The 24,905-nt window shown below is 40.5% G+C and overlaps 1 protein-coding gene across 3 annotated transcripts in view; it reads left to right on the top strand.

Moving 5' to 3' along the window:
- Positions 1–19,324, top strand: part of LOC311035363 (diacylglycerol kinase delta) — a 145,051-nt gene extending 125,727 nt beyond the window's left edge. For all 3 annotated transcript variants that reach the window (XM_084043520.1, XM_084043521.1, XM_084043522.1), the window contains 7 exons: positions 1,584–1,718; positions 4,744–4,907; positions 6,363–6,477; positions 10,002–10,091; positions 11,128–11,241; positions 12,056–12,173; positions 13,589–19,324. In XM_084043520.1, the coding sequence (XP_083899646.1) occupies positions 1,584–1,718; positions 4,744–4,907; positions 6,363–6,477; positions 10,002–10,091; positions 11,128–11,241; positions 12,056–12,173; positions 13,589–13,641 (789 nt within the window). In that variant the 3' untranslated portion in view covers positions 13,642–19,324. The remainder of the gene's footprint in view (positions 1–1,583; positions 1,719–4,743; positions 4,908–6,362; positions 6,478–10,001; positions 10,092–11,127; positions 11,242–12,055; positions 12,174–13,588) is intronic.
- Positions 19,325–24,905: the final 5,581 nt, after the last annotated feature.

Below are 24,905 nucleotides of genomic sequence, written 5' to 3'. Positions count from 1 at the left end.
TAGCAGATCTACAAGCTCGTAGCGCGGCACCGAGTGCCGCGCTACGAGCTTGTAGATCTGCTATTTTTGAAAAAAATCTTGAAATCTTGAATCTTGATTTTTTTTTTCAAGATTTTTTTCAAAAAACTGTTAGGATTTAGAAAACATTTTAAAGAATCGCCTGAGGTCTTAATGGGTTAATAATGGTGGATCTACTCTCTGTAGAGAGTTTTGTGCCCACATGATTTAATCAGCTTGGATGAGCGTGCAGTTCCCTCCTCGCTGTGCTCAGCAGTCGAGCCCCTTGGCAGAGAGAGAGAGAGAGAGAGAGAGAGGGAGGGTGAAATGGAGAGAAGCAGACATGCTGATTAAAGCCACAGTTTTGGGGAGGGAGACACTTTGAGCCTGGCATGCCTGGCAAAGGCAAAGACAGTAGATTTACCAGCTCACAAAGCATGGTGATGCAACACGCTGTGAGCTGATAGATGTGCACATTTTTGCCGTTCCTTTTTAGCTGTTCCTCATATGACAAAGTATAGGGCTTAAGTGATTGATATTATGAATTAGTTCATCATATTCTAACTACATTTTATAACATTGTACTGTATTCACATTAACTAGTTAACAGAAAATGAATTAACGTGCTGTTTTTTCATCACACCTGGCATAATGTTAACTGTGATCGAACTGAAATGATGTGATCACATTTTAAATTGATATCAAATATGAAACGATATGAATCATCTTGCTCCCCAAAGTTGTTGTGGCTGTGCGTTCGTATTTGTGAAGTGTCTTTTAGCGCTCTCTCACACACACACACACACACACACACACACACACACCCTTCCATCCATAGTGTAGCAGTTCCTCTCGAGCAGACATTAACTACACCCTACAATAAATGTATTCATTCAATCCCTATTTTCATTGATTATTACATATTATTTTATTCAATTTCATGTCGATTTCATGTTTTAATTTATTTATTTTGTGTGATTAATTCACCCTAAAACATATTCTAGCCATTGTTGTGTCATGCGTACATCCATCCACACAGAGCGTGATTCGGAGCTGGATCGATTTGTCATTTGCAAATAAAGGCCTCAACCTGTATGAATGAATGAGGCAGCAACTATATGAATAGTTTTGATGCAAAATACTTCCTATTGTCTATTCCACTGTCGCGGAGTAAATATCCAATTGTCTTTGTTTCCTACATTTAAAAAAATAATATATATATATTTTTTTAAGTTTAAACAAAGAAATCACAACTTTTCATCAATTAAAAACAATTCCAAAATGTTTTTAATCAAATCATTTCCATAAAGAAGAAAAAGAGGAAAAAAAGTTTAAGAAGTGGTGAAAATCTACAAGCTCACAACGTGGCGCGAAGCGACGCGTTGTCTAATTTCTCTTTGGGTCTTGAGCTAGAAAGTTTGGGAAACACTGGTCTATTCATCATGAATAGACCAGTGACTAAAGGGTCTGTAATGACCCTTTAGCCTCCTACTCTTCATCACTTTTACCTATCATTTAAAGTGCATTGCATTGATTTATTGTGCAAAACGAGCTTTGATTTGATGTTATTTGACATGATGCCACAGTGTCGGCAGGTGAAGATCACCATCCTGGGGGAGGAGGGTGTTCCCGTGCAGGTGGACGGAGAGGCCTGGATCCAACCTCCTGGCATCGTCAAGATCGTCCACAAGAACCGAGCTCAGATGCTCACCAGAGACAGGGTGAGTGGCCTGTTGAGAGTGACCGCTCTATTGACCATGATTCATGTGGTGGCCATTTTTGCTCTTATATCACACGATCACAGTCAATTGTGTTCTACACACCTGCGTGTGTGAACCGTGTGTGTGTGTGTGTGTGTGTGTGTGTGTGTGTGTGTGTGTGTGTGTGTGTGTGTGTGTGTGTGTGTGTGTGTGTGTGTGTGTGTGTGTGTGTGCACTCAAACATAAACACATACGTTCACAAAACGAATGACAAACTCTCATTGGTAACACTAAAAGAGTTGATCGCTTGATGCTTGATTTGAGTTGATTGCTCGTGATTTGGTTCAAGTCATCTTTATTGTCACATAAGATAGGAGAAAGCACTGCAAAGCAGAACGCCCGCAACACTCCAGATGAAATAAAAGTCTCAAGTTGAACGGCTCAATAATGTCATAAAATGAGAGAACAGCCAGCACACAGTAAATGTCCTTTTCACATAGTTTTATTTAAAAACTATCTCCACGGACAGAGCAACGGACACGTTTCAACCTAACAGCTCTTCCTCAACGCAACGCTGTCGTAGATAGATAGACATTTGTTGATCCCGTGGCGGAAGTTCAGTCGCCATGAGGCAGCACAGCAGTTAGAGTTACAAAGTTTCATATACAGAGTAAGGAAAAGTACTGTATTACTGATACAGTAATACATGGGGAAGAATTAACATTACAAAAAGTCCCAACACTATTGAACAATCGTATACATCCTGCCATGCCAAGCCAAAGTGCAGTAACCAGGGGGGAAAAAATCACTGAAAAGTGGGTTTAAAAGTGATTCAACTGGTCAGCCAAATGAGATATTGTCATATAAGTGATATTACAATAAATGTATATCTGTCCTTGAGGTAATTGTTCATCCCCCAAAATCACGAAGGCTAATTTGACCTTTGGGATACACAAATAAGTGGGTGTGTCCAAAAACGTAGTTACTGCACTTTGGCTTGGCAGGGCAGAGTAAAATTCCTTTGTTTTGGTCCCTCAACACAGCCTTGTAGCAGCAGCAGTAGTAAAACGACAACAAAGAAATAACTATTAAGAACAATAGCAGCAATACTTATCTAACAATGACAGAGAGCAATAAAGAACAGCAGCAGAGAGAGAATCCATGCACTCAAGTCACTTCTCTATCTGACAAGCACACAATACACTCCCAGTTTACAGCTTCTCATTCCTTGACATTTCTGCCATTAAAGGGCTCTTCAGTGTCACACCCATCAAGATGAAACAATCTATTTGCACACAACACTGTACTGCATAACCACAAGTGAAGCCCTTCTTCTGACTCATTCTGTAAATCGATCAGAGAGGCTCTGTCCGTGTAAGTATCCACATTTAACGAAGAGTATAACTGGGCCTTAACGGTGTCCCACCTACACTGTATGGTGTACAGTAACAAAGCACATTTACTTGAGTACTGTACTTAAAGGTAGGATAGGTGATTTTTTTTTTTTTTAAATAAGTGTTAAATATCTCTATTCATCACTAGAGTGTTTGCCCCCAAACTGGGTCTCCCTGTGTGTCCGGCTCTTTAGTAAACAGAAAATGCATTTTCAGGCAGGGATACTAATTTCATCCAATCAGGAGACAGAACTCATACAGAATACAGGATTAACGAGTGAAATCGGAAGTGATGACACCAAGAAATGAGCAGGCAAAATTGGAACTGGAACACTATCAAATTGAAGCTGATACTCTCTCCTGATAGGCTGAAATGTTGCCAACCACCTGAAAATGTATTTTCTGTTTATTAACGTCTAATGTGTTACAAGTCTAAATGGGTTAACTCAGTTTTTGTCTGTTTTATTGAAGTGACACATGTACAATAATGTCATATTCCAAAAATGGCATTTAGTCATAATAATATGACACTCACTGTGAAGAGCTCTAGGCCCAATACAAGACTCGAAGGTGATAACACCTACTTGGCAGGGATGAAAGCATGGAGTTGGACTGAGTTGTTTGGCCCAGACACTGCCCCAGTGCCAACCCATTGAAAAACAGTTTAGGAATAGATAGTACATTGTTTGATAGCTGCAAACAGACACAAGACACGTCCGTATTCTAGCAGGGGGAAGGTTGTTCTTTTTCTTTACTGGCTCACTTGTTTATTCAGTGCTCTGGGTCGATGGGGGCCATTCAAGCTGTTAGTTCTGCGGTTTCTGAGGCTGGCTGAAGTGTTTTCCTCGTCAAGTGTTTGGGTTTGGGCCAATTGGTACTAGCTCTTCCAGGAAAAAAGACGGCTCACACACTTTTCAATTGTATTTCTTCTGGGTCAGACAAGATGGCTATTTGGCAGACTGCAGGGCGCTCGGGGGCGGCGAGATCGAGGTATAATGAATGGACTGGGGACAGCTCACTTGTATTAAACGTTTGACGTTGTCAAGTGCAGGAAGAGAAGGAATAGAACTGTCTGTGCTTTTCTTTTTGAACAGACGGGAGTTTTTTGTTTGTTTTTTCAATTGATGTTTTTCTCTTTTTCAGACAACCAGTGTTGGTACTTTTTCTTTCAGTGCTGGTACTTTTTCTTGATACTCAAAGACACTTTACTTAAGTGAAGACAGTTAAAAATAGAATGGTAAAGCGTTGGGTCAGTTATTTGATAGAGAAAAGGACATAATTAGTAGTATTCCATATTTCTGGGGTTTGGGAATAATTTAGTCTCAGTTGTGTTAAATGTGTTGTTTTGCTTTGGTTTAGTTAAAATGAACAGTATTAGTATATTCTAGCGAATTTGTTTTCTGGGTTTTGATGAGGATTGGGTTTTTTTGTGGTTCAATACAGGTGCTTTTAAACCACTTAATCCCTCTGTTGAGTTGCAACTGTATTTTTCACTCTACACTAATTCTCTTTCTATTTTTGGCGAACGTTCCCCGACGAAATAGGGATGCTGGGGTTCAAGTGACTGAATGTTTCTCCTTCTCTCACAATCTCTGTCTCTCTCTGTGTCTGTGTCTGTCTCCCCCCCACCCTCTCTCTCTCTCCCCCCCCAGGCGTTCGAGGGCGCCCTGAAGTCTTGGGAGGACAAGAGGAAGATTGACAGCTACCGTCTGGAGCGGCCCCGCCTCAACTCCCAGCAGTCCATGGAGTACCTGACTGAGGAGGAGTGTGCTCAGGTCCAACAGCTGGGGATGGTGGCTGACACACTCATCACTAGGTACAAACAAACTGTGTGTGTGTGTGTGTGTGTGTGTGTGTGTGTGTGTGTGTGTGTGTGTGTGTGTGTGTGTGTGTGTGTGTGTGTGTGTGTGTGTGTGTGTGTGTGTGTGTGTGTGTGTGCGTGTGCGCGCGCGCGCGCGCGCGGGATATCAGGTTCAACAGCTCGGCATGCTGGCCTGCGAACACAACTGCAACCGCTACAAATAACGGTCGTCACACGGTACCGTCCGTTACGTCAAGTAAATGTGTGTACACTGTACAGTAATTGCACTCTCGTTCAATAACTATGCAAAATGGCTGACGCATTCATTCATTAGAGAGAGAGAGGGATAGAAGTACGACACATTATGTGTTGCACTTTGTACTGCTCTGGTGATGCCAGCTGAGGCATCCATGTGTTCACCCTTTCCCTCAGCAGAAAGCACATCTGGCTCTTAAAGGAAATGGAAGAGGACACTCTGATTGCTTTAATTCATGTTGTGCACACAACTCGCCCATGCGTTAATTAAGGGACTGAATACAACCTCCTTTGGGTCTTGTATTCAGTGTTAAACGGTGCACTCAGATTATATGGATAAACGATTAAGATTGTATCCATGGTTAAGCCCTTTTTTATCTCTTGTTGAAGTTATTCATTCTCCTATTACTACCCGTCTTGACTACTGCAACGCCAGAAGGCGTGACCACGTTTCCCCCGTTCTGGCTTCACTTCACTGGCTTTAAGATTTCATTGTTTGTTTTTCAATCTTTTCATGGGTTAGTGCCATCTTATATTTCTGACCTTCTTCATTTGTAGTACAGTATGTCCCCGCAAGGTCATTGAGATCAGCAGGCAAGCTGTCCCCAGGTCTAAGCTTTATACTTAGGGGGATGGAGCCTTCTCTGTGGCTGCCCCTAAGCTCTGGAATGAAAAGATCTACATTTATATTTATTAAGACAGATACAACAATACAAAAGGAACAGTTTTCCAGCCAACAGTAACAATATAGGGTTTAAGTCATTAACCCATTAAGACCGGGAAGGGAACGCATCTGTGAAACCACTTAAACCATTATTTTATACTTTGGCCATTCAAAAATAGCAGATATACAAACTCATAGCTGAGTGCCGTGCTATGAGCTTGTAGATCTGCTATTTTTGAAAAATCTTAAAAATGCGTGCAAATCTTTGAATGTGTATTTTTTTAAGCAAACATTTGTAACCCAAATCTTTGCTTCTGGGGGGTCCCTGGAACAAAATATTTTGAGATGGGGGTCCACGGCCAAATACATATAATTTTGGGGGCATTGGGGACCTTGACATGAAGAATTGTGAGCACCACTGATATAGAAACATATGTTTTTCAGAAAACTGATTTAGAAGCCATTTGTAGAATCGGCCTCATGTCTAAATGGGTTAAACAAGGCTCTAAGTCTTTTCAACCGGTGTGTTTGTGTCTCGTCTCTCCATCCAGGATCCGTGACGCGGCCAAGACCCACAAACTGGTGGAGCAGGAGCTGGCCCACGCTGTCAACGCTACAGCACTGGTGCTGTCTGAAACCTTCCCTACCAAGCCTTCCAGTCCTGAGGTGAGGGACGCGCAGAGAGAGGGCTGGGAGTGGGGCACATGGAAGAATAGAGGGATGTAGAGAGAGAGAGAGAGGGCTGGGAGTGGGATACATGGAAGAATAGAGGGATGTTAGAGGGAGTTAGAGGATGGACTGAACCACCATCTCATGTATTTGTTGTCACATATCATCGCTGTCAGGCAGAAACCTCTTACATGTATCTCCATATTCTAACTTTTTGTGTTTTTTCGTTGATCATGAGGTTTCTACCCGACAGAGACGATATACACGTGCTGCTGTCACAGTCCGTCTCAATTGTTTACATGCAAAAAAATGGAACTATTATTATATAAGGTTGAAAACCTGAAGCTAATTAATTCATCGACAATAAAGAAACTCTAAGCACAATTCCTTTGTGTTCACTCAAATAGGAATTCTAAATCAAGTTTTTTGCACGACTCTTAACCCAAATGCTATGATTTAGCACAATTGTCATACTCCAATCCTTTTTGTTCACATGGAAAACACTGGCATCCAAAGAGCAACATCCTAGTTGGTCTAATTAATGTAGAACCGCAACTATCGATTACTTTCTTAGAGATTATTCTTTCGATTACATTTCGATTAATCAAATAATCTTAAAGCGTGTTTTAGAAAATATATTTCTTTAATATATACAACGAATCAATGCAGAAGAATTATATATTTTTTTTGATTAACCACTTGAGTCCTATGTCTTACTTCATCGTACAACGGTGTCATGCTAAAATAGCAAAAACAGAAGATCGGCAATTTTCCCACTTCCACAGAAAATCCTTTATTTTCTTTAAAATAAAATAAAGATTATTGATTAAATCGATTAGTTAGATGGTATGTTGCACCCTATACACAAAAGAAGCATCAGGTGCACGAGCAGAGAGACGAGGAGGAGGACAATGACGAAGGAGAAGAAGGGTGAATATTTCAAATGAAATATGAGCGACGTTAGTGGACCATGTTATGATGAACCATGGGGTTGACCGGGACAGCGGCCGGTCAGCGTGTGTGCGACCCACCCTGAGACATGTCACTGTGGCCGTGGTTATCTGGACCTGCAGAGAGGACAATGGGTAAGTAACCACTTCTATTTTTTGTAAATTAACGCGCAACTTGATCACACTACAGCGTCACACAAAAGCATCAAAAGCAGCAGATCCACAAGCTCACAGCGGTGGTAAAAGTAGCCAAATGTTTTATTTAAGTAAAAGTATCAATACTGCAATGTAGAAATACTCTGTTACAAGTAAAAGTCCGGAATTCAATGTTTACTTGAGTAAAGTACAAAAGTGTTGGTATCAAAATGTACTTAAAGTACCAAAAGTGGAAAGTAGTCATTATGCAGAATGTCCCATTTCAAGTTTTCAAATGTATAAAAATCTTTTGAAAATAGCAGATCTACAAGCTCACAATGCGTCGCAGCGCGACGCATTGTGAGCTTGTAGATCGGCTATTTTCAAATGGCCGAAATGTATATAGGGCTAATGCATGTTTTGTAATAATAATCAAGATCTACAAAGTAACTAGTAACTATAGTGTTCAAATAAATGTAAGTACAAATACCTCAAAATTACAGTACTTAAGTAAATCTACTTTCCACCACTGCAAGCTCGAAACGTGGTGCGAAGTGACACGTTTTGGGGGCGCCTCGGAAACAATTTGAGAACCACTGCTGTAAATGTTAGCCTACTGTATATCATTTTGACCACCAAGGGGAGACAAAGCCCACACCAAACTGTAATGGTCTAAGACAGAAACATGATATTCCCCCAATATTCACAGTGCTATCAACAACTGACCATGTTCTAAAGCACAGCCATCATGTCTGGATCAAACAAGTCTTATCAGGCTCCATTTGAGCAGAACCCTCACAGCGTGAAAGAGTTGTGCTATTAATACGTGTCATGTCATTTCCAAACGGTGTGCCGCGGCACAATGCTCTGCCATGATACACATTATTATTGCAATACTATATACAACTGTTTATTTTTCATTTACTATATCAGTACTTTGTGCATACTCATTCCCCAATATACTGTAGAGGCAAATGCTGTACTCTAAAGATTTGAGCCACTTTCAACCTTGCGTCCCCACAATATTCTGGGCATGTCATTACAGGTGAAAACGTTCACTTGTAGTGTTTTGTTTGCGCCTGATGCCATGACAACACATTGAGGTTAGACAACACACTCCATATTTTGGCGTAGCTGCATTGGTAACTCCTTATATGGTTATGGCTGAGTCATGGTGACATGAGTGTGATGTCAGAGGTTGGCCGGCCAGCAGTCCTACCATAAGCCAATTTTAATATAGGATGAATACAGGTGTGCCTTGAGATTTTGACCTGCCCATTGATGTGCCTTGGGCAAAAAGAAATCATGGGGTGTGTAACTGATAGAAAATAATTCATTTTTTGGACGAACAACCCTTTAATCCGTAGTAGTAATATATTGCTGTTCACTCTGCAGTCTATACATGTCTGTATGACACGGTCGTGTTTTGTTTTTCAGAGAGTGCTTGAACTTGGTGTCATTGTGACCCAGCAGGCGGTCTTATTCACGGATGAGGTGGGGATTCAATCTCACCAAAAACCAGACGGCGGGAAAGAAACTATAATTGGCCACGGTTCAGCCGTTGATGTGGAAATATCTCTGGTCCAATCAGGAACTGAGGCAGGATGATGGCGACTAATGTGGATTGTTTTACCGTAACAAATAAAGACGTGCTTGGTCGCATTCTTGTATCGTGCATTGATTTCAGGCTGTGTTTTTTAATGTGTGGCATTATGGTATGAATTGCCAAAATGGGTTGAGACTTTCTCGTCAAACTTTGTAGCAATGGGGCAGTAACAGCTTTAAGTTTGAGGGGAAACGTGTATGCGTGTGGTTGTCAGCTCATTCAAAGGACGATACTCTTTGGGTGCGTTCGGAAATTGCGCACCGGAGCGCACTCGTCTATTCGTTTTTATTGGCCAGTGCACTCAGTGCTGTAATTCCAAACTCAAATCACTGTTCACATGCTCTGCTGTGAACTGAACCAAACTACTGTAATTTACTGTAAATGAAGGAAAATATTTTTCATCTGAACATCAATATTTTCGGAACAGTTTTGTACAAATTGCATTGTGATGCCAAAACGTATCTAAACAGTTGATGGAAGTATTTAACCACGCAAACACTAAGCATCACTATTCTGGGGCAAACATTTGGTGAAAATAGCCAATCAGAAAGCTCACCCTGGGGGACTATTCACAACCATTTACTACAGTGCCTCTATGACTGTCGCTCTCATGCTGCTACCAATTTATGTAGCCTGCTTGTGCAAGATTGTGTGTATAGGCTACCTAACAAACAATATGTGATTGATGGAAATTAACCAGCTGTGTGTGTGTGTGTGTGTGTGTGTGTGTGTGTGTGTGTGTGTGTGTGTGTGTGTGTGTGTGTGTGTGTGTGTGTGTGTGTGTGTGTGTGTGTGTGTGTGTGTGTGTGTGTGTGCGCGCGCACACACAGTGTCTGAGTCGGAGCACAGCAGTGGAGCTGGTCAACAGCAGCAAAGTCCTTCAGGCCGAAACAACCATGCTGCTCAACGGACAGCTACTGGTAATCCACAACTCTGTTCTCACTTCTTTATATGCTGCACAATTCTCTTTCATCTCTACTGCTGTACCTTAGAGCCCCCTGTCTTCCATTTGTCTCTCAGAGCTTGGAATTAAACGCTGCAATTCATTTTCTTAAAGATTAAGTCCAATGACTTTAATTTGATTTAGTTTTTGTCACACAAAGTGACAGGTAGACGCAATCTGACATATAGTGTGACATAATGATCGTAGACAATCAGCGCAGTGTGCTAAGCAGCTTTAGTAACGCTTGACGCAGCCTAATTTCTCCAAATAAGGTTGTTTTTTTTTTGTTTCTTTGTTGATTTATTTGTATATTGATTTTCTTTTATACATTAATTGTAGTATAAAATTACATCAAATGCTAAATCATTATAATATGGGAGTCTAAACAATGGTCTTTTGTCCGGGAAATCTGTACTGGGGTACTCGGTAAAACATAAGGACACAAAATGAGGCAGAGACAACAACTCAGATTTCAAAGTATGAGAGATTCAGTACTCGGTACGGAGCCAGACTTACTGTACATGTTGCAATGGAAAGCCCTGTGTGACTCAGTGAATGTCAGGTCTGCCTATACTGCTTAAATACACAACAGACAGAACATACCAGAAACAAGAACAGGCAGGGAACAACAATGATGAGTATTACTAGTCGGACCTCTGACCCAGGTGTCATTTATAATGAGGGGTTTGAGTAACAACAGGACTTCAGACCAGATCTAATCTGTACAGCTGTTCTCGTCAAGACAAGTAGTACCTTTCTAATATAAACCTACAAGGGTCTTGAGGTCTACTGACCAGTCATTTCTTCTGGTCCCACAAACAGGCTAAAGACCAGATCATTTTCCGCTGTAGCGCCCGCCTCAAACCTTGCCTGTGTTTAAATCACGTTTGAAAAAACTCACTTGTACTCCCTGACTTTTCGATGATTCAGACTGAGAGTTGCTGTTTCCGTTAGGCCATGTGTTGCACCCTCTATGTGTTTTTCCCCTGTTTATTATGTATTGTCCCGTCCAGCTGGACTCGCCCGAGGAGGAGGAGCTCCAGTCCACCTTAAACAGCCTGAGTGCTGAACTCCACAAGCTGGACGACATCCACTGGATCTGTCCCATCATGCAGTGCTCTGAGGAGGTGGGTGCAGGAAGGGGAGAATGTGTTTTTAATGAAAGCTGCCTTTAGATGAGTGGTTCCCTTACAGGTATGTAACTCTGAGGGTGTACAGATGGAACCAAATGGACCCATCCATTTGGTTCCATCTGTGCACTCTCAGAGTTAAATTAACACGTGTGTGCGTGCGTGCGCGTCAAGCTTGATTTATACTCTGTCATACCGTATGACAGTGTTGCATGCCAAAAATAAATCGATCTACTGTACAAGTTCACACAGGCTCACGACAAGGGCCTGCAACTGAGTATTAATCAGGCTTCAGTCTTTTCTCTTAGAGGAACTCATACAAGTTCATGCAGGACTTAAATGGCAACAAATCCTTATGTGACACTACAGTAGTTAGTTCGATGCTTTCTTATCAAAGTTGGATGCTTTCTTATCAAGTTTTAGCGATGCCTTTGGAGACAAAGAAATTCAGACATACCTTTTCCCTCATCCATCCATCTATCTCTTTCCTCTTTTTATCTTCTCTCTTTCTCTCATCTTTTCTTTCGCTCCCTCTCCTCTCTGTCTGTCTCTTTCTCTCTCTCTCTCTCTCGGTCTCCCTCTCTCACTCCATCTATCACCTTTCTCCCTCACACCTTCTCTCTCTCTCTCTCTCTGTCTCTGTCTGTCTGTCTGTCTGTCTGTCTGTCTGTCTGTCTGTCTGTCTGTCTGTCTGTCTGTCTGTCTGTCTGTCTCTCTGTCTCTCTGTCTCTCTCTCTCTCTCTCTCTCTCTCTCTCTCTCTCTCTCTCTCTCTCTCTCTCTCTCTCTCTCTCTCTCTCTCTCTCTCTCTAGGAGACACTGAGGGTCGGTACTAAAGGCAGCAGCAGTATGAAGATGAAGATGATTGTTCCCAAAGTGAGGAAGGACAAAGATCGTCTTCACAAACAGAGGTCCAACAGCTCTTTGTCAGGTATGCTAGCCAGAAGCTCCCCTGAAAAAAACATGTCACAGGAACAGTAGGAAAGGCAATTCCCTGGAAATGTAGGCATTTGCCAACGGTATATGTTGTCTACATTTCACTGGCATGGTTTTTAATTGTAGGCAATGTTAGTATGCTTACAGTACGTTTATGCATGACTTTAAGGTTAGGCAACCTTGGTATGGTTAAGTTTAATCATCTCTTTAAGGTTAGGCACTGTTAATATGGTTAGGTTTAGGCATTGTTAGGCATGGGTTTAGATGGGCAGTCCTTTCTAGGATGGCCGTCTAGTGACAATCTCTCTGGTGACAACCAGAAAGGGTTTTAGAAGGTGACATTATGGTAGCCATGTTAATTCCTTCATTCATATTGGAGAAGTGTTAAGCTGCACTCTTATGATATTGCCATGGTGATGTGTCTAGTGTCTTACGACCAGTTGCCATAGACACACACCGTCCATTTGAAGAAGTTAAAGATACCTTGTGAACAAATCTCCAAGCTAAATGTGCAACATCCAACACTGTGAAAGACAAACCAAAACACCAAATGGTTCACATTTGGTTAAATGCAGTCCACATCAGTATGTCTGAATTTAAATTCATAAACAGGGATCAAATCAACCAGTTCCTTTTTTTTATATTGTTTTTGATAATGCCTTAAGTTGCTACCATGTTAGACGATGCAATATTGATTGATTTATTGATTGATTTTATTAGGATTCAGACAACTTGAGGCAATTACAAAATTCAGAGGATAGCACTTAAGAGCATTACTTAAAACACTTTCCGAAGTGGTCCTATATAATTAAATAGAACGGTGCAGGTGCTTGTGTATTATACAGTATTTATACTGTATTCCCTCCTTCAGGATACAATATGTAATGGTGTTTCAGCCCCATAAACAGTGCCATTTTACGCACACAAAGGCAGTGTAATAGGCCTGTTTTCCAATCACATAAAATGAATTCAGCTACATTAAATGTTGCCATTACAAGTTAATAATAACAATAATAATGATAATAGTAATAATAATAATAATATTATGGGGGCTTCTGGGGAAACTGGACGACAGGGGCAATTCTGCAAATAGACCCCATGGCCAGTCATTTGGGATCAATATAAGATGGCTATATGTTATTTTAGTCCATACTCGGACTAGCTTGTCCTTTAAGGATAAAAGGATAACACAAAAAACGTCTTGAGGACTTGTTTCCAATGTATTCCTTTGTATTCAATTCATCAACATAGCATAACATTTTTACACAATAATACATGTCATCAACAAATATAAATACTATTTGTACAAAGGAGAAAAAGGAAAACAAAGTTGTGAATGACAACTCCTTTCGATGACATTTTACATTTACCTCCCTTGTGGTCTCCTGTTTTTTCATCTTTTCATTTCAGGAGCATGGGATATCAAAGGAGGCATGGGCGAGACGGATTCTTCGGGCAATTAAACGCCTGAACGAGGTGCTTTTAAAATAAAACCGCCGCCTGTTGCCACAGGTCAGGGGGTAAATGCGCCTCGTGTTCCTCCCCCTCTCTTTCTGTCTCTCTCTCTCTAAACAGGAAGGACAGTGGCTTGACAAGAGGTGTGAGGAAGGAGAAAAGAGCGAGCAACAATCCTCCTCCAACCTTCCACTATCTTTACAACTCAGCTTTGCTTTGCTTCGCATCGCATCACCGTTGGGAGTTTTATCAGTTCTGTTTACCTGCTTGACCAACCAGGAAATGGGGCGTGGCTCACTGTCAGCAGCTAGTGAGCAGCCAATCAAAGGGGCGGAGGGGCGGAGTCGCAGCTATAGGGCGACGATGGCCTGTCTCTACTAGCGACATTGTTTTTAGACGACGTAATGTGGTTTTAACGTGGTGCTCTCTGTTTGCATGACGAACGCGGCCATGTTTTATTTAATTATTTTTTTTATAGCATGTACGAGCCATGACTTCTCGGGAGTCGTTTAAATTCTTATGTCAGTTTTTATCCTCTCCTTTAGAGACTCTTAAACAAGCCTTTTCGGAACTTAGCTTTTTCTTTAACCGTGACATTATTTATTTCACTGTCCGCATCGCCACGAGAACACGGACAAACAAACGACCACGAAACGAACAAACTGAACTTCATAGTCTTTATTGTCTTAATTGAACTGAAAGAATTATTGATGTTGCAAAAAAAAACAACGTATTGGATCATATTTGAGGAATGTACTCGTTGTGGACTTGTATTATTACCCTGTGAATAACGATAATAATAATAATGAATTACTTGAGGTTCTGTTGTGGTTGGTTCTATGAAGTGCGGTTCTCTTGGTGTCGTATGAGGCTCTGCACAGCTACAGGCCAGGAGTTTACAACAAGGACGAAGCATCATAATGGACCCATCCACAAAACCTGTGTGCTGAATACATATTATATTGTCGTTGTCGGGCAGAAACCTCATATCTCCTTCAAATTTATATATTCATATTTTATTTTGTGTTTTTTTGTTAATGAACGCCCTACTTGATCTTACTACAGCGTCACACAAAAGCATCAAAAGTAGCAGATCCACAAGCTCGAAACGCGGCGCGAAGCGACGCGTTTCGAGCTTGTAGATCTGCTACTTTTGCTACTTTTGAATTAGAATCCTGAAAAGTAACAGTTTTGGATATATGAGGTTTCCACCCGACAAAGACGATAATATAAACGTCACAAAAGCGCGTGTGTGTGTGTATATATAGTAAACCTATGATTGTACTGCTGCATAATGTTTGAAGAGCTCTGTTTCAAAACACTGTATGAAAAACATATATTATACTATATATATATTTTTTGGAAGTACCATAATTTAAGTCCATATTGACAGCACCATTATTACCCAGTCAGTAAATTGTTTTTTCTTTATTTTCTTTTGTGTGAAACCAAACTACTACTGCTGCAGTTCCACCCTTCAAAAGAAAGTACCATATTTTGTTTTAATTCTCTGTGCAGTCAATCGTTTTGTATCTATATACGTTTCTTTGGATTTCAGTAATGGTGGATCTCAACTTCTTAATATATTGATAATTAAGTTAAATATTGCATCTTTATAATGCACTGACTCGGAGCCAAACAGGTTGTTTTTATTATTTGGTAAGGCTCTTATGCAACTCTTCGGGGCCTGTTTCGTGCACACAGATGAAACATGGTCTTACATTGCAATCTGTTTCTCTTAAGTTTTATTTTTCAGTTTGTGGAACTGCTCCGTCCTTGCAGCTTAAAAAAAAAAAAGAAAAGAAAAGAAAAAAACGGAAAACTCTTTGGCCACTGTGCATAAATATCAAAGCCAGAATAATACTGTCCTGTGTGTCCCTGCATGCGATCCAAACTTAGCGTTTCTCTGCCTCACAGCGCTGGGGGAAGTCGCCTTGGTGTTGCTGATCCTAGGTATGTAATGTGTGCAGTTAATTGAGTCTACAAAGAAATTCTGCGGCGTTTGTTTGTTTTAGCCTGCTGCTTTTGGAGTGTCAAAGATGGGTGGGGGTTTAGGTGGTGCAGGGGGTAAAGTTTCTGTAACACCACTGATGGAGACTGGGAAGTTTCGAATCGTCCACGGTGCATCCGGCTTGGCCCCGGGGCCGGGCATTCCAGCATTGGGCCTCTTCCGTCAGAGGTGTTACCAATGATACTAATGAAGGCTCTGTTCCATTCTGGTCAAAACAGAGTCAGGGTGCTGATATTGTACATGTTGGCTCACTGGAAACACTCTGCTACACTAGTGGGTCTCAAAGTGTGGTCCAGGGACCCTCATGGTTCCTTGAGGGGGTTCCAAATGGCCCCTTACGAGTGTTTGGTTCCATTTGTACACTCTCAAAGTTATGGGGGTCTTTGAAATTAATGAATTAGTATTCAGTGGTAAGACCTGTGAAGGAGATAAGGAAAAGGCCCAATTTCTTTCCAATATGGCTGCTGTGCATAGAGCCTATTGGCATTGTTTGTGGAAGGGAAGCCAGGCAAGTGGAGGGTGATCTCTGCCGTTGCACTAGCGACTCCTAGAGGTTGGTCCTCACAGCTCCACTCCCCTGCTGAACGCCTGGAGCTGTGAGGACCAGCGTGTTCCTCTAAATGCGTTAAGCCCTCCAAGTGATACTCTTCACTGTCAGGTGAAACGAAGCAGCTGGTAGTAGGAGACACATGATTGTCTACAGCCTCCCCAAGACCAACAAGTAGGAGTGTGCAGTGATGGGGACTATGTGGGAGTATTTGGAATTAGCATAACAACTGAATACAATATGAGGCGGGAAAAGAGGCACTTAAGATCCAGATTCCATATTTTGTTTTACACTCGTAAAGTAAAATGAACACTGAGGATTTTGCTGTGTGCCTTTTAACCGAGTGCTTGTTATTTGTCATTTGTCATTGTCAGTGGACAGGCCGACCTAGGATCAGATATAACTGGATGATTGTAATTGTAATTACAGGTGGTTTTCTGTACTGACAAAGAGTGTAACATGAATTCATAAGAGACGACTTCTCCCTGCGTTTCACAGAAATGGCCGTTAAAAGTAACGTAATAGGAACGACCAACGTTGGCCCTGCGATTTCTGTTCCAAGATGGGTCTGATAAAAGATGCGTCCGTGAGTAAAGACTTTAATGTCTTAAGTTTGAACAGAGTCATTTCTGTGCATTTTCATGTCAAAGGGTTAGTTCAGCGACTTAATAGAGGCCTACTGACCATGAGCCATTAAGGCTTAGCATAGTCTAATACAACTTCATGCAATCATTAATCCCATGGAGGAAGCAAGACAAGTCAAACCCAGAGTGTGTCTGAGATTTTTGGAGCGAACACATGGCTCACTTTTACATTTACAACCGATAAACAGAAAACATGTATTTGTTTGGGGGGGGGGGGGGGCAATTATATCAGTGGATTAAGCAAAGGCAGAGATATCCTTTGATAGCTCTCTCTTTCTCTCTCAGTTCAATTCAGAGGGTCGTTATTGGCATGAGATAACGTTTACATTGCCAAAGAGTGGAACAAACCAAAATCATGTACGGTATGTACACTTCAATGTGAATAAAGAAAGCTGTGTTGCATTGCAACTTAGAGAAAACTATCTTACAAAACCGTAAGAATTGTGCATTCGCTGTCAGAAATGGCACATTGTAACTGTCATAATGGGGTCATGGTCAGTGGTTCTTCTGTTGAGGTCATCATGAACTAACACTTCATGAGGTGCAGTTGTTGCTGTGAGGCATTGTAGATATCAAGCTCTGCCAGGATTGTGTTCGTGTATCCATAGTGTGCCAGCTATGTGCTATACACCTTTTAGAGGCTTTAGTGGTGTTGTGCCAAGTTTGTTCAGAGCTCAGTGGGTTTTCACACTTTACAAGGACTGAGCGTTTTTGTGAGTGAAAAGACGGAATGTGCGCGCTTTGGTGCAGTGAAATTACTAAAGCGTTAGACCCTTTGTGTGTGTGTGTGTGTGTGTGTGTGTGTGTGTGTGTGTGTGTGTGTGTGTGTGTGAGAGAATGGGAAAATAGAACTTGCAGGCTCAAGTGCATTGCAAGCAGGAGTGTGCAGATAGACTGAGTGAGTGAGTGTGTGTTTGCGTGTGTGTGTGTGTGTGTGTGTGTGTGTGTGTGTGTGTGTGTGTGTGTGTGCCTGCGTGTACAAAGGTATGACAGAGGGAGAGACGGAATGTGTGGGCTTAAATGCGCTGCAAAACATGGGAAACTTTAGATAGACCTGGTGGGTGTACGACGTCATACATTTCAAAGTTTACTGTATCTTGCCTTGCACTTTACAAAGACGCAAACTTTACGGGGAAAAGGTCGAAACAAGATTTGTGCTTGTGTGTGTGTGTGTGTGTGAGTGTGTGTACATTATATCAAGACTGAGTGTGTTTTTTTTATTGATCGGATGACAAAATATTCCTCCTATTTATGGCAAATGTATACGGACAAAAGTGTGTTGATAAAAAAAAGTAATATATCTAACCAAATGTAAAAGAATGTTGAAGTATATATGAATATATACATACAGATGTTTATTACTACTTCAGGGGTGGTGAAGTTACAGTTACATTGCTATTTACTCCCATACAAAGCTTCTGACATCATCATTATACAACAATATACTGTAATTAACATCATGCTCCACTGCTGCACCATTGTCATTGGCATGTGACATTACGTTTATCATTTTGTTTGATATAAAAGGTACATTTATCATTTTAACATCCAAGGACTGTTTCTTACATACGGTTGTTTACAACAGCAACAAAACATCTTTAAAATTGTGTTGGCTATGTTGTAGCATCTTGTAAAATTGTTTTCTGTTGAAATGGTGGATACATCGTTATTTTATTTTATTTAATTTAAGTCAGGGGTCTTCAACTTTTTTCAGGCCAAGGACCCTTTAGCTGAGAGAGAGATGAAGCAGGGACCCTGCTACATATTGTATGACATTATGCTGCAGATTAAACCATTTGATAGATTTCATAGATGGCTTCATAGACTTGTTTGACAGCACTGTCATCAGTGTTGGATTCATGTTAATGTGTATTTTCAGGGGAATTTCATTTTCCCTACACCAAACCTGAAAATAGCCGATCTACAAGCTCACAACGCCTCACAGCGCGAAGCGTTGTGAGCTTGTAGATCGGCTATTTTCGGCTAATGTTCCACACAGAAAAGCAATTCTAGGGTTCAAGTGGTTAATGCAAAAAGAAAAGTTCTAACACAAACATTTGGTTGGCCCCCCCTGTAGTAACTCTGAGGACCCCCTAGGGGTCCCGGGACCCCCTGTTGAAGACCCCTGATTTAAGTCAAAACTCAAACAGCAGAAATGTCACCAGTGTGGGTAGTACTGTAGATTTACAAATGACCCGACCAACCACCATGTGTGCCCAGTATTCACTATTCCATTGTGAACTCGTGTGCAAATAATCTTCTGACTATCTTCTCGACGTGCCCTAAACACCCCCCCCCCCCCCCCCCCCCCCCCGATGATCCAAACAGCCTATTTATTGAGATTGTGCGCAATGCCGAAACGCCGGACTTGATGTTTTGCACGACTCTGTACGTTGCGAGGTGTTTTTAATTGTATTATCATGTGCAGTGTGTATCAAAGACCAAGTCAGTGCAACTTGCTGGAGATTAAAATGATTTATTGGAAGTGTCACATTGGTGTGCTCTCTGAGTGGTGTGTTGATTTGGTTTTCGTAAAATACAAACGCACGCATGCGTACATATATACATGCAGGAGGTTATACACACACACACACACACACACACACTACATATAAAACAATAATTACGATAGCACTTTTCTAAACACAGAGTTAAAAAGTGCTGAACATGAGCAAGATAGTCAATAAAAGGATTTATTTTAAAATGTTTTAAGTTATGCTGTGTAACTTTTTCAATTACTTGATATAATCTTTCACTGGAATATCTTTCACAATTCCATTCCATTCTAAATGTGTTGAGTGCTGAGTATCTGCTACCGAAACTTTGACGCAAAATTACGCAGGCATTGTAAATGTACAGAAAATGTATTTATTAAATCAATACCGTTTCTGACAACGTTGTTGCTTTCCTCAGTGATCCTTCAGCATTCATTTCGGAGTGATATACTGCATGTTTGTTTGTTTGTTCTCTAATTTCAGAAATCACATAGTGCTAACACAAGGGTTCCCAAACTTTTCAGGCCGCGACCCCCCAAAATAATCATATTTGAACTGCAGGCGTGAGACATTGCAGACATGTATTTAGTTTGACTCGGTTCCACAAAGATTTGTTGTGAAAATAGCCGATCTACAAGCTGTGTGCTTGTACTGTAGATCGGCTATTTTCATATGGTTGCCTCTTTCTTACGTAATATTTGACAATTTGGCCAATTTGGTATTAAAAAGGTCTTTAAAGTCATTAAATTGTAACTTGTGCAGATAACCTGTATACACTTACTGTATCTTGGTTTGTTTACTGTTAAGTGAGAAAACAATGTTGCACATTAAGCTAATCATCTGGGTCCCAACCCCAAGTTTGGGAACCACTGTTCTAACCCTAACCCGATGCTGTAATGGAGTTACCTGAGATGTAGCCAAAAATATACTATACTAAGATTAATGTACACTGTACTGAAAACTAGAAAGATTTGCTCAGTGAAGGTCAAAATCTTCACTTGGGTTTTTTATGACAATGGACAATATACAGGACAATATTACCCATATTACATAATATGTCTCTGTCTCAGTTTCCTTCTGATATTATCAGAAGAAAACAACACTTGACCACGCTTAGGAAGACCTGTTCTAGCTGTTTTCTCAGTTTCATGACATTGTTGAGCCTTGAGCACCTTGAGACTTTTATTTCATCTGGAGTGTTGCTGGCATTCTGCTTCGCAGTGCTTCCCTTAGTATAATAACCATACCTCAACTGTGAAGTCTAATGTCTGTGAAAAGTTTTACATCACTCCACGACTCAGAAGAAAGACAGTTTCCACTTGATTGCCCTGCTCTTGTTGCTAATCGAATAATACTGTAGGTTTTTAGAGGGAAGCAAAAGAAGACAAACATGTTTCCTGTTTCAAAAAGTGATGAAATACACAGCACTGTGGTTTTACTGAGAAGTCCGTCTTCCTCAATGTTGTGATACTTCACCCGTTTGTGGTCATTGGTTATGAGTCTTCATTGCATTGACCCACTCTGATGTGTCTATAGGCACAGAGTATGCATAAACAGACATGCAAACGAATGCATGCATGCATGCATGCACAAACAAACACTTACCGGCATGAACACACACACAAACAAGCCAACTTAAAATAGTATAATTTTGTAAATAATCATTCCAGACATTGTGGTAGCAGTTTTAAAATCCTAGATGACATCTGATGGTTGGTTGGTTGGATGGATGGATGTCTTGGGAAAGTATAGACCAATCACAGTGAACTACATAGCTCAGCTGGTGCTGATATACAAATCGCACTCCCCTCTCTGAGCTGGGTGTGACGACACACATTGCGTTGAATTGATGCACACAAGATAACTCAAACCATCCCCACACATCATGAGGTTGTTTTATCTTGTTCATTTGTGTTGTGTTACTTAGTTTCTCTACCAAGAAGAGGAAGGAAGAACATATCTGAAAGTACCCCCTACACACACACACACACACACACACACACACACACACACACACACACACACACACACACACACACACACACAGAGCAGTAGCTCTTAGTTCACAGTGATCAGAGCGTACTGTAGAAGGATTTTCAGTTCATCACAGGAGAAGATGCATCTCAACTTTCCCTGTGTGCTCCTATGTGAGTTTATCACTATTATTACTAGTAGGTCTATTGAACTAGTTTCTAGTATTGGAACAATTTCAATGAAGGAATACATGGCTCTACTGTAATTATATTTTGTATATAGGGGATAGTTCACTCAAAAAACTTTTTTTTCTATTGTCACCCCATGGAGACTTGAATTCATGGATATTTTTAGTTTTTGTCTAATTCCTAAGTCAATTATTTGATGACCAGCGGACCAGTAGGCAGTGGTTGTGGTAGGAGACACAAAGGAGACTCTTTGTGTCTCCTACCAGAACCGCTGCCGGTCATCAAATTATTAGCTTAGGAATGTGACAAAAACAAAATAATATCCATGAATTCAAGTATCCATAGGGTGACTAATCGATAGGAAAAAAAAGTCATTTTGGGGGTGAACTATCCCTTTAAGCTGCTGAGTTTGAATACACTCAAATGCCAAGGGAACCAATGTAGTAGTTGTTGTTTATGTAGGATCTTGACCAATGTTTTCACCTTGCTGTAGATTTATAATTTCAGCAATATTTTGATTTGCTATTAGCGATAACAAACAATCAACATTAAAAGATTAAAGTACAAACACTGATGATGCAACCTACAGTACAGAGATGGCCTTTAGTGCCCACTCATATACTGTAGTATACCATAAAACCTTTTATTTGTTTATTTTTACACAACTACACAGCTAAATCAATTATGACTATGATGTCTACAAGCTGGAATGTTAATATTAATGAAAATCGTTTTTAAATGCATTTTTTTTTACATCAAGCCAAAACTATATTGTTAGTGTGCAGCCTAAGATATGAAGCTTGTATGGCATCATACCTTATGAAAGGTTTTCACTGTTTTCTTCAAACCTCTGTCCACACACAAATAAAAGCAGAAAGAAATTAAAATACTGATATTTATGCTTAAATTCATATTGTCTCTCATCAAATATCTTTCAGTGAGTAGCTTCCTCTCCTGTGGACACAGTCAAGGTAAAGTTTGATATCTATTCTCTTTATTCACTCAGTCAAGATCATATTTACTACTACAACTATACTCACATTATTACATACTTCATCCTCTCAATTATTACATACATATAGTCAGTTTACTAATATGCATCTACTCAACTTGCTTATTACTCTGGTTTAGTGACAGATGAGGCTGTTTGTAGCATTTGGTTTTATTCTACTTGTGTGTTTGTGTTTTATGTGTTTTTGTAGAGACACCAGAAGCTGTTCTGAGCCTGGAGCCCAACTGGTCCCCGATATTTACTGAAGAGTCTGTTACATACACATTCATATGTGACATGAGAGAAGGACAGAAGACTGACTGGTATTACAAACTTGACAGAGATCGTCATCCATTTGTTCCATACCATGATCGGAATACATTTGAATTGAGCCAACCAGTGCAACTCTACTACAGTGGTGAATACCAGTGTACTGGTGTTCTCAGAAAGGATCGGCAGGTTCTAAAACAAAGTAATAAAGTCACTTTGATTGTATCAGGTAAGTCATATCATCATATATTCTCATCACTGTCATTATGTTTTAAGATCATTCATAGCACTCAGACAGTATACTGTATATCAGTGGTTCTCAAAGTGGGGTCCAGGAACCCCCACGGGTCCTTGGGGAGGTTCCAGGGGGTCCCCAGCTAAAGTAGTTAACATAGCATTACTGTGATTTTAACTACTTTTTCCATTTATATGATTAAAAAATTGCAGATCTAAAAGCTCACAGCGCGTCACTTTGTACATCTGCAAAAAAGAGGGAAAACAAGAATGACCGAAGTCATAATAAAGCCGCATGCGGCAGGCTTTTTTGGCCCCAATCTTTTCATAGACCTGATTACTTGTTTTTTGGATTGCTTGTTTCTCTCGCCAAACCTGGCAACATTTAGCGTCGCAGATTAACGCTCTAATGTTTTTTATATAAGTGGTGGCAACATTTTGTGACACCACACGGGTCTTCCCAACAATAGCTAAGATTGAAGTCAGTGTGAACATGGCCAAATAATAACTTAATAGCCAAACTAGGTCTAATGAAGCACATTAGCATTTAGGCTAACCCTCCGGCCTGAAGCTCTCTCCCTTTCTCTCTCTCTGCTGCAAAGAAGGAGAGGCGGGTGCTGCAGAGCGCCGTCTCCCCATTGGCGGGAAGTGTGAAGGACAGCCAGGACAGCCAATGACACTTAGGTGTCACTAAATGTCACTCGGGTGTCGGACTAAGACTAGTGCTGTTTATAGAGCCGCGCTGCTTTCAGCATGCGGCTAAAAAAGAAATATCTAAAACGTTTTTTTTTTTAAACATAAATCTTCTCATCTGGGGGTCCCTAGCACAAAATATGTTCAGATGAGGAACCACTGCTGTATATTAATATTACGCTTTTAATAATGTTTCTCTGCATATAAAGAGATGATTATCCTGTAAGGATTTGACTGGGAAATTAACTTGATAATAATGTATAAGCATTTCCAATACATATTTATAATTCATTTTTTTCCACTCATCAATTACCAGGCTATATTGTAATTAAGGGTGGTGACTGGTGAGAGATATTGCATTGACATTTACATAAACATTTCTGATGAACAATATTGATGAAGATGAGCATGCCATCACATTTGAATCATTTTATTTTCTATTCATTTGACCTATGTACCTTTCAGGACATTTCCTTAGTAGTTTCTGTTTCAATATATTTTCTATATCCATTGAATATTTAACATAGTAATCACAGTTAACTTATGCCATTAAAACATTTTAACGTATGTTTTTTATTTCTTATTTCTTTTTCATGACTGCTGTGTACATTAGGTAGTTAGAGACAAGATCCCATATCTAGAGGGATGGTCAAGCTGTGATTTTCATTTGCTTGTTGCCAGGCTTATTTATCAATAATTATTTTTCAGTACTCTTCGTTATTATTAATCTGTAACTATATTTCTCACTGTGAGTTTTGACAGCCTAGTACAAATTGTCAAAATGTGCATGCTAGACTAGTGTAACTTTCAGCTAGTCCACACAGTTTCTCAATGAACTAATAACTGACTGTTCTAGTTTAAAATGTTCTTCCTATTCTGATCAACAGATCATAAACCAAAGGCCACATTGAAAGCTGACCTACCTGTAGGGGGCAGTGTTACACTGACCTGCTCTGTGGAGGAGTCTTCTGGATGGGAGTGGGAATACTTTTACAATGACACTACCTCACCAAACGTCCAACTGTTGTCTAATGGATCAATCATCAGTGTGTCCAAAAATGGAATCTACTGGTGCAGAGGAGGGAGAGGAAGACCACTTTACTACACTGAGTTGAGTGATAAAGTCAGCATCACAACAATTGGTGATGGTGAGGAATTACGTTTTACTTTTGCATGGGGTGATAGGCCTAGGAGCAAAAAAAAAAAGTTTGTACATTTTGTTTTC

This window comes from Gymnoscopelus microlampas (genome assembly GCF_963454915.1).
Source record: "Gymnoscopelus microlampas genome assembly, chromosome: 19".
Classification (NCBI taxonomy): Eukaryota; Metazoa; Chordata; class Actinopteri; order Myctophiformes; family Myctophidae; genus Gymnoscopelus; species Gymnoscopelus microlampas.
Note: the sequence above shows the minus strand (reverse complement) of the source record. Positions and strands in the feature narration are given on the sequence as shown.